We start from the raw sequence: 10,752 nt of genomic DNA, 5'->3' as shown, positions 1-10,752 counted from the left end.
GGAACATGTTCAGCAATCAAAAGCTTGTGTGTCTGATAAAATTGCAAGAGAGGAAACACGAATAAAGCTTGGAAGTTTCAGACTTCCCCCTGAGGACCTTCCTAGAAAATCGATCTGCTTGTTCGTTACTGACAAAGAGAGCATATCATACAAAAGAAAACCCAACAAACAACCTCAAAGTAAACATTAGCCTCAAAAATCAAAATCATTACACGCATCAGAGTCTATGAATATAGAATATGGCCAGGAGACATTATAGTGGAAATACGAATCAGCTAACATTGGACCAAGAGCTCAACCACAGATAACTAACTAACAGAGCATTCTTCGAAACTAAAGGCATGGGGATCTAGTCTCAATGTTCTAACAGTTGGAAGAAGCTTCCAGGAATGTAAATCAGCAAAAAATTTGGTGAGGTTAACAAAGAAACCGATCAAATCTCTGGGTACCAAATGACTACTTAACTAAGCAACTAGTAGTTAACAATTTGATTAGAACATAATCAGATCTTTAAGGTATATATATACATATACCTACGAGAGTAGACGACGGTGAGAGTCACGGCCAGACCGGCCATGACGGTGACTGCGACAGCTAAACCAACATTCGAAGGAGCAATAGCCGACGACCATAATCCGCCGGAGTAGCCGTTTCTCGCGCCGCCACCGCTGCTACCGTCGGCAAAGACGATCCATTTCCCGGCGAGGACCAGGGAGAAGAAGACCTTCGTCAATCGTAGTCGCGGAAACATCATCCCCAAACTAGGGATTGTGCTCCCTTTGTTTGCTCCAAGATTTCTTCTGATGATTTCTCAGAGAATCATAGCAATTTCCTATGCTTGTTGAATTGAAATTTTTGATGTATTGAAAAAGTCGGAGGTCGTTTATAGAAACTAGGCCCACTTATTTAATAGGCCTTCATGCAGTTGGGCCTAAAACATACCACTCGTATTAAGTTAAGAAGTTAAGCTGATTAATTAATCATATATATAATAGCAGAGTTTTCTCTCGTTCTAACCTATCCACATCAGCTTTCATCTCAACATAATATATTTTTTTTAAGCCCACAAAGCAATATCTCAGCAGCCTAATAACATGCAAATTTAAAATCCAATGTTTATGTAATACCACATGTTACTTGAGTTATACCAAATAAAAACCCCAGTTAACAAATGTAAATTGTAAAGTCTATAACATGACCGGAAAAAAAACCCATCACGAGATGAAATGTTCGGTTCACAAGAGACAAAAATTCGTTCGGTTCGCTTCGAAAATCACCGTTATTTTTTACAGGGGCTATGAATCTATGATATTTTATAGATCTAAACAATACAAACGGTAGGTTTCCCATCAACTTATTCCCATGATTAAGGTGCTTAAATGCATCACTAAAATCTGCCATCGATTGTCAATTTTTTTATTTTCTTTTATTGTTTCATATCCTCCATTAGATAACAAAAACGTTACATATGAGTTCTCTATTCTCTTCACCCTCTCACTATAAAAAGTGTTATTTGACATCAAAACCTAACAATTCCCAAACCAATAGTTCTCAACACATCTTACCTTTGAAATTCAAAATAGCTTATGTTGATGTTGTTGTAACTCCTGTTCAACCCGATTACTTCACGTTTGTTGATTTACCTCTTGCACGCTCTTCTCAACAGGTTGTTGGTCGGCTCTTACGCTATCGGGATGCACAAAATATTAAAAAAAAAAAAAAAAAGGGCGATTCCATGGGCATAGTACTCTTCTTGCTCGATGAGAAGGTAACATATAATAATCTCCTTCTCTTTATAATTTAGGTTGAACGTTGAACAATGGCCCCACATTCCACACAACTTTGAACCAACCCTAAAGCTCTGATGCAAGTGCGCGCGGTGGAGAAGACCAAAGACTCCAATGAATGAAAGTGCAGATGACGCAAGTTATGCTCTCCAAGCATGGTTCCAAGAACCCAAGACTCCAATGCACATCTGGTGGAGAAGACCCTCAAACGCCGTGATAACGTAAAACAGAGATTAGAATCAAAAGATCCAAATAGATTCAAAAGAAACAAGTAACCGATAGATTGACACAACGTTCATAGTAAACGCAGTCTCAACATCTCATCTGTAAGAGTCTCCAATGGAGATCCAACAAAACGATGAGGAAGATAGAGTCTAGAGAATTCTAGAGAAAGATTACAAATCCAGATAATTGCCTAATGAAAGCAAGAGCTAACATGTGCTCTATATACTCTGTGAAAACATAAACAGAGTTATAACGTTTACTAAAATGATTCACGGCGTTAACGGCTAACGACTCCAGCCCTTTGTCTCACGTGTTTCTCTTATTCTTCTTATCTTGACCACCCATGTGTAGACTCTCGTTTTACTATATTACGCCGTCACGAGTAGTCAAACACACCATCTCCCGTCGTCCCCAAAATTCCACAATCAAGCAACTTTTTCTTAAAGTTTTGTTTTGTTAAAACTTTTTCCTAAAGTCTAATTATGTTTTCCATTTTCCTTCGCTTCTTGATCTATCAAAAACTAAGTTTCATATTTTCATAAAGGGGATTATATTTTCATAAATTTTTATAGTTTCAATTGCTTACATGTTGTCGCAGCTCATCATATTTATTCATTTTACCTCCATACATATAAAACAACCTTAATACAATACAAGTCAGACTAAATTAAAGCCCCTAAATTAGACATATATTCTATGCTCATCTAAGTCAAAATTCAAATCTTATAAGTTATAATTACTTTATCGTTGGAATGAGTTATATTTTGACAAAAATATAATCCAACAAAAACTTAGACATTGATAATATACAAAAAGTTGAACATTAAGATACATTGATGAATCATTTAGAACAATAATTATTTACTTAATATCTACAAAGCAAATTTGAACAAACTTAGGACTAGAGAACAAATAAAAACCTAAATAATTAACACAAAACGACCCAAACAAGTAAAGCATGACTCAAGCTTATTAGTAACACAAAACAAAAAGATTGATTTCAAAAATATTTTAAAATATGACAATAAAAACAAAATGAGGAAACATATAAAACATGAGTACACGTAGAGAAAAAAATAACAAAATGGTTACCTTATTTATAACACTGGTTTTAAGTTTAGATTAATAATTTAACAGTAAAAAACATGTCCAAACTAAACCAAAAACATTGATTGACATATAATAACAACAACGACACACACATAAATAAACAAAATATATACAAAATTAGAATAAGGGAAAACAACAAAGTATAGCCAAATTAATACAAAAATGCATATAAAATCAACAACCTATAAATTATAACAATAAATAAAGAACTGAAACCCATAATTTAAAAAACAACCCCGCGGGTCTCCTTCTTAGTGAATTAAATGACTAATTTTTTAGACACATTTACAAAAATGGAAAGTTAATATGAGGTCATTTGCAAAAATACCATTTTTCTATATTTTTTTTTTAAAAGTACAATTTCTCATTGTCTATTTTGAATAATGCTATAATATCTTTTTTCTATATACAAAGTAACTAAAATCTAAACCCTAGATTTCAAATACTAAACTCTACCCTTCAAAACTATACTCTAAATGTAAAATTGAGAACCTAAACCTTTAAAAAAATAAAGTTAATATATTGTAATTGTGTAAAAGAGAGCAAAAATATAAATGACAGAAAAAGTATTTTAGAAAAAGGATATCTACAAAAGCGTATTTCTAATACTTGTAAATAATATTACTGTGTTTGGCTTATTAAGGCAAAAATAATATTTTTCTATATTTTATTTTGTACAAGTATTGTTTAAACGAAAATTATTTGGTTTTCTTTGTTAAAATTTTTCTCAAATTGTTTTTTTTTTCCAACAGCGAAATTGTGCAAACACCTCATAATAAATGAAGTAGTAAAACATTCAGAGAGATGATAAGAGATTAAAGCCATCAATCCATCATAAGATTCGTGTTTTTCATTCTTTGTATTTTCTTCCCATGCATAATGTCCAACATGTACAATTGTTCTCCTTAATTTCTCATCGAGGTTAGTCACATTTATTTTTCTTTCATTGCATTTGCCACACTAAATAAAAAAATCAGTCACAACATAATTTCTGGTTTTAAAACAGAACTAGAACTAGGGTTAACAATTCATGGTTATTACCTATGAACTCACCCACCGAAGAACTCAAAACTTTGGGATCGGTCCCCATGGTTAGACCTCCTTGATGAGTATGTAGATTTTTTCAAACTGTTAGGTAGTGTTTTTTTCAATAGATAGCTGGTATCATGAACAAAATATTATTTGGGATTGTTTGTTGAAATGTGATTAATCTTTGAAAGATAACTAGTAATAGTATCATAAAAAATATATTCTGGATTATTTGTTGAAGTGTGATTAACCTTTGAAAAAATAATTTATTCTGATGATGACAATTATGGATAATAGAACTATAGAAGATCTCATATAACATTATGATGATATCTCCTAGAAAGTCTCCTATATTTATTTATGTTTATGTTTCTTGTTTTTTGAACAAACGTTTATCTTTATGTCTATTGCTCATATATTACATTATATCTAGCAATTTGTCTCTTAATATTTTATGGTGCTCCGAGGTAAAATAAGTATAAATCAATAAGATATGACTATATGAGTATAGAAAATAATGAGAGCCCTCCATTCCACATGGCAATTGAGAGAGACCTCCAACTCACATATACGATAGTCAGTTAGCCTAAGAAAACATTCACATCTAAGAATTAATTAGACCATGAACAAGGATTATCATATTCAACATCCTTCACCTCAACTTTTAACAATCTAAATTATTTTCTCTTTCTTCCACATAACCATTCAACACTTCGTTCAGTTTTAACTTCTCCGATAGTTTTGTTTAATAAAATTCTACACCTTACTTTATTATTTTATATTTTTATATTCTTATTTTCTTATGTTTTATAATTACATATTTAATAATAATTGTCGATGAAAACTAAATTTAAGTAAATTAGAGCTAAATAATTTTTTATATTTTCTATAATATTTATAATTAAAATTAATTTCTTTTTGCAAGTAAAAAAAATAAGTTTAAACATGCAAAAATAATTGATCAAGGATAATAAAAAATTATAATTAAAAATGATGTTTTTTTTCTATGTCCAAATGAAGCAAGACTTGTCTCTATTTATAGAATTTTAAAAATTATGAATTTTGATATTTTTTTTATTTTATAGAAAAATAGATTAATATAAAATAATTGAGATCAAATAATTAGGATATGATACAAATTAATAAAACTATCATCATCCAATCAGAATAAAGCAAGTTTTTTTTTAAAGAAAAAATAGAGTTACTTTCAGACTCCGCCTAGCGTTTTTTTGAACATTGCTTTCAGTAAATACATTTGAAAGAAAAAAACCTTTCATGACCCAAAGTGACATCATTTACGTTGGAAATACAAAAATTTATTTTTCCAACGTATTGTAAACAAAGATTTCAAAATACTAACCATCTAAATCTTATCTATAGAGTCAAATACATTTAAATTAATTTCTCAAATTTAGATACATTTTTTTAGGTTTGAAAATAGTTGGTATAATAATAAAATGGAAAGAATTACTGTAGTTTTTGTAGAAATATTACTGAAATTTTTTCTCAAAACAAAATTGATAATATCCATGATGATGATTGATGACCATTTTAATAATAAAGCCTTTCCACATTGTATTATTATTCGTTCAAATAAAATAAATTAAAATAACTGTTTAGAAGAAGAAAATAATATCAGTGGAACGGCTGAGATATCCAGGCAGAGGCGGTCAAAAGCGAGAGATCCTTCCAACCGAGACGGAGTGTTCCATTCTCTTCGACCAAAGTATATCCATTCCACGGCAACATACCCAACAACAAACCCGCTTGCGTGGCCGGGTTACCCCGAAGCGAAACGGGTCTAAACCCGACCCGATCAAACTCCTCTCTCCACTTCACTCTCTTCCTTCTTTTTCTTCCTCCTCCTCCGTGCGCCACAATGTTTCTTATCTCCGTCGCCAACACAATCTGCTCCACCGCGAACCTCTCTCCACTCTCCTCACCCAATCCATCTCCAAGCGCGTCGAACAACGCGCTGTAATAATGCAACGCCTCCACGAATCTCCCTAAAAAGCTTCCTCCGTCGTCGTAGCTCAATTCTTGCTCCACCACCGTGATCAGATTCGGTTTCAGCCTCCGTAGAATCTCCACCGTCTCGAGCTCGTTTCCGGTGACGTCGTATAACCGGTGCTGCATCCAGTGAACCACCACAGCTTCGCCTTGTCTCGTCCCGAGTTGACTCGGTTCGATTAGGTTTCCAATCTTGCCTTCGATTGGATGAAACTCAAACGGGAGGTTTAACGACGATGCGAAATCGGCAAGTCTCCGGCCGGTTGAAGCGAGTAGATCGGAGGAGGAGCCAAATCCGGTGATCCGAATCGATCGGAGTTTTCGTGGACGCGAAGCGAGGATGTGAAACAGAGCCGGCCATTGAAGACCTTGCATCACGTCGAGGTCGATGATATGAACGGAGTCTTCGCCGTCAAGGGCCTGAAAGATCGCTTGATTCGCCGTGAAATGTGAGAATTTGATCAGAGGACTGACGGAGTTGAACGTCTGCAAGGCGGAAAAGATCTTCTGAGACTGAGCAACGGAGAGAGGTTTCTCGGAGAGTGGAGAACACGCGCGGGAGAGGTAAGAGCTGATCACGCGCGTTTGTAGAGCTTGCGCGAAGTAAGCGACGACTCGCTCGGGAGAGGAGCCGAAGGGAGAACATATCTCGGAGATTTCGGATAAGAGGATCGAAGCTTCGCGGAGATGATCCGTGGCGACGTATTCAGCGCATTGTAAGAGTAAGCTAAGGAGTTTGATAGCGGCGGCACCGTCGTTTTCGAGTGTTTTGGAAGAAGGGAAATCTCGGTTGATACGTTTTGTAGTCATGGAGGAGGAGTGTTGAGAAATGAATCATTGAAGAGAGAAGAAGAAGATAGAAGAAAAGTGGAGATTCGAAAAGAGAAAAAGGTTTGAGAGAGTTTCAAAGAGAGGAGACAAGATAGTATTTTGGAATGTATCAGTTTCTTTCGTAACGTTTTCACTGTTATAATCGAGTGCTCTTTGTGAACATAAAACACAGCTTGATTACTACTCTTTTTGTCTTTTTTTATTTACTTAAAACCATTTATTTTATTTTTTTTGAAAAATTGTGAAGATTTCAAAAACCAGACCAAATCGAAAACCAAACCGAAAAGCGAACCAGACCAAATCCAAAACCAAGCCGAAAAGCGAACCAGACCAAATTCCTCAATTTGCTGGGATCGATCGAGTTTTATAACGAGGCCCAAGGGCCCATTTATAACTTTGTTCGAAACAAGTCCTTTTTTACTGTCTTAGATTGAGTTTTAAGTCCAAACAATTTTATTATACAGGGTTTGAGGAAACATCTTCTGGAGTAGCTTGAACTGACTTTTCTTGACGAACACGATACGCATAGAGATATCCGTGCCACTTCTCCCCCTGTAAGTCGAAGTTGTCAGCATCAGTTCCTCTTTTTTCATCTGAGATTTGATCTTCATTAATATCTGCTGCTTTTTGTAACTTGGCTATTAAAACACATGTCAAAGTTGCATAATTCCTTCTCTCAACCATGTCCATATATGCATTCTTAATAACACTTATGTCTTTGATCACTTTCTTCACCCTCTTTATGTTTCCATCACCAAGAGATGTATTTGTTCTTTACAACATCATACTTGGTTCTCTTGTAGAAAATCAAGTTTCAGAGATCCTATGTGAACCGTCAAGAAGAAAGATGAATGAAGGAAGCTATGGGAGCTCTAGTGAGGAGAATCAAGGGAATCGTCGACAGCGTTCACCGCAATGCTTGGTCTTGGACCTGACACGTCTTTTTTAAATCCATACAGCGACCTGTTGATGATGCAGGATTGGTCTTTGAGTCACTTTGAACATGAACTGCAGAGACTTGAAATAAAATGAGTTAGTAGTTGGTCCTCTGTTCTATAACTCCCATATTTGGCAAAATGCTACTACTAGACCACCACTCTTTGGTTCACTTTTCCAAGTGTTTCCTCTTAATTCACTGAGCTTCTCACAATCACACATTGGTCCTTCTTTTTGTTAACAACACGATTTTAGTTTTCTAAATATGGAAATTCAATTCTAAAGGTTGGCAAACATACAAAAAATGTTAGAAAATCAAACTAAATAGTGAAACTGATCATATAGTTACGACAGTATTACATATCTTCATAAGAATTTACAAAGATATAGGACGTTTTCTACAACTTTTAGCTGTAATCCTATTTGGGAGCTCTTTAAAGCAAAACAGTTCCTGACAGAAATATATATGAGTTTTTTTTTACCTTAACTAGACTGACTCTTCGGATATTACTTGCAACAAAAAGGAAAAAAAAACTCCATCCTATATCAATTTCACCTTAAAATACTTTAACCAAGATAAAAAAAAGAAAGTCTTTACACTAAATTTATTTTTATAAAAATAAAGAAAAATACATAGAAGGGGACATCTCTAGAGTATATATGATTATTTTTGTGACTTTTGTCAGAGATTTTGGTTTGCAAATTTTCGATTTTTTTTAAAAAGAGACTCATAAATTTGAAAAAATATATATATTATAGAGCACTTGACATTGGTTTAGTTTCGTTTTAGAGATCGTGTTCCTGATATCGAAATACGCAAGCATCTAGACAAAACGTTACGCTTTAGCTATTTAGAAAATTTGTATTTTTGTCGACCACGAATTTAAAATACAAGAATTGAAAATATCTTTATTGTATGTGTTGTGGCCTTGTGGGTGAATGAGAGAGAGAGAGATGGGAGGCATGTGAATGTCACATGAAGTGAATGAGGACGGTGAAGACATAATTATTCTCTCTCTCTCTCTCTCTAATGACATGTTCATCAAATCCAACCTAATCATCTTCTAATAATTCACCTCTCTTGTTTTTATTTTTTATTTTTCATTTTTCATTCATCTACCTATATTGGGTCCTTTCCCACCTAATCTTTTGACTTTCTCAATAGACACTTTGACTTAATTTTCTTCATAATGATATATAGGATCCGATCGATCATTATAGTATACTTTTAAGGTTTTAGTCAGTAATCATTCAAAATTTAATCAAGCAAAATTCAAGGAACAAAAAATTATTTGACTCTTTCTTTGTCTAAACCTAGATTGTCTAACGTACATCTCATTTCAAGAGCTAGAAAATTGACGATCTACAGATAAAAATATTTGACTTTGTTTTGGTTTTTTAATACGCAAATAATACATGTGAAAGCATTATTAGCTTCAAAGATGAACTATAAAAAAAAAGAAGTGGAAATAAGTCATCAGAATTTTATCATTATGACTTTAATATGTTTGTTCTTTTCGACTTTTCTATCTTTTTCGAATTGCCTTTTTATTTAGCTTTTGTGTGTTTTTTTTTTTTCTTTTTTTACATTTCCACAATCTTTTCCTAATAATAATATCTTCCTCCTCCTTCTTTTCATCATTGCTTTCTTGTCTCCTCTCCTCTTTCACTTTTATTTGTTTATAAATTAAGCTCATATCTCTCTCTGATCTCTCTCTCTCTCTCTGTTTAAAGCTAGGGTTTTCTTATGGAGTCCATGTTAATCACTGAAGCTTTTTCTTTTGAGGGGAATGTTGTCTGGCACGAGGCCCTTAACTCAGATCTACTACACTTGATTATATATTTATAAGTACTCTCTTCTTTATTTAATTAGTCTACACGTATATGTATGAATGATCTAACGGTTAATGACGTCGGACCAGGCTTCATTCCCCTCAATTACATCGCTTTGATCCTTCCTTCTTCGAGTACATACGCTCGCAATCTGATCGATCAGGTTAGTTTCATTCATATATCCTTTCTATTAGTGGTGATTGGTTAAGCTTGGTTCATCTTCCTTTCTCTAAATTAAATCTCGATATCAACTTCAATTTCTATGGATGATTTCATTAAAAATTTGTGGGTTGTGTTTACTTTGTATGGTTTTGCTAGCTAGGACGTTTTGGGGTATATAATAATTAATTAACTACATGTTGAGGTTGCTAGTTGATTTCTTGGTATATATATCAGATTCTTACTTGTGTATTCTGCTCAAATTACAAACAAACTAGTGTTACAACATACTTTTTCAAGATCGATTTATATATTAAAACTTATTGTTCAGATTTGAATATTTAGTTTGTTTGTAAAACTACATCTTATTCAGTATTTGTCGTTTTAAAAAAATATAATTAATTTGTCGTTGTTTCTGGTTTCATTCATCCAATGGTGTTTACTTATCTATTCTAATAAGAACCTGGATTATTATGTATGTGGAATGAATTAGAAAAGAAGAAGCAGAAGAAGGGCTAGTGGCAGTGGGATGATAAGAGAAGTAGATGCTTTGCTTTAAGTGATGCTTACAAAAAATGACTTTTAATACAATGAGTGAATTCTCATCTTAATTATTGCATTTTTTTACTTTATTTTTTTTGGAAACGTATGATTCACAAAGGTGAAACTACAGAATCAATCCTATTTCACTCACTCATATAAAGTTTCGAATGTTTGGTGTCTCCACCGCAAAAAACGAAAAAAAAAAAGGGTATATGATTGTTCTAAATATAACTTTGTAAAAATCGTTTTGATCTTTCTAACTTTTGGGTGAAACTATACCATTCATGCA

The 10,752-nt window shown here is 33.6% G+C and overlaps 2 protein-coding genes and 1 long non-coding RNA gene across 5 annotated transcripts in view; 1 reads left to right on the top strand and 2 right to left on the bottom strand.

Moving 5' to 3' along the window:
• Positions 1 to 890, bottom strand: part of LOC104724564 (small G protein signaling modulator 1-like) — a 4,623-nt gene extending 3,733 nt beyond the window's left edge. Inside the window, exon 1 of one of the 3 annotated variants that reach the window (XM_010443073.2) lies at positions 534 to 890. In XM_010443073.2, coding sequence (XP_010441375.1) covers positions 534 to 754 — 221 coding nt within the window. In that variant the 5' untranslated portion in view covers positions 755 to 890. The remainder of the gene's footprint in view (positions 1 to 533) is intronic. The other 2 variants (XM_010443072.2, XM_010443071.2) reach the window with 2 other exon arrangements.
• LOC104724563 (scarecrow-like protein 23) lies at positions 5,682 to 7,171 on the bottom strand. The gene has a single exon (XM_010443070.2). The coding sequence runs from the start codon at positions 6,969 to 6,971 to the stop codon at positions 5,787 to 5,789; it is 1,185 nt and encodes a 394-aa protein (XP_010441372.1). The 5' UTR covers positions 6,972 to 7,171; the 3' UTR covers positions 5,682 to 5,786.
• Positions 9,534 to 10,752, top strand: LOC104724562. Its single transcript, XR_757708.2, has 2 exons — positions 9,534 to 9,777; positions 9,851 to 10,752. It is a non-coding gene; the product is annotated as an uncharacterized LOC104724562 (long non-coding RNA).

The sequence above is a fragment of the Camelina sativa genome, chromosome 11 (genome assembly GCF_000633955.1).
Source record: "Camelina sativa cultivar DH55 chromosome 11, Cs, whole genome shotgun sequence".
In the NCBI taxonomy this organism is placed as follows: domain Eukaryota; kingdom Viridiplantae; phylum Streptophyta; class Magnoliopsida; order Brassicales; family Brassicaceae; genus Camelina; species Camelina sativa.
Note: the sequence above shows the minus strand (reverse complement) of the source record. Positions and strands in the feature narration are given on the sequence as shown.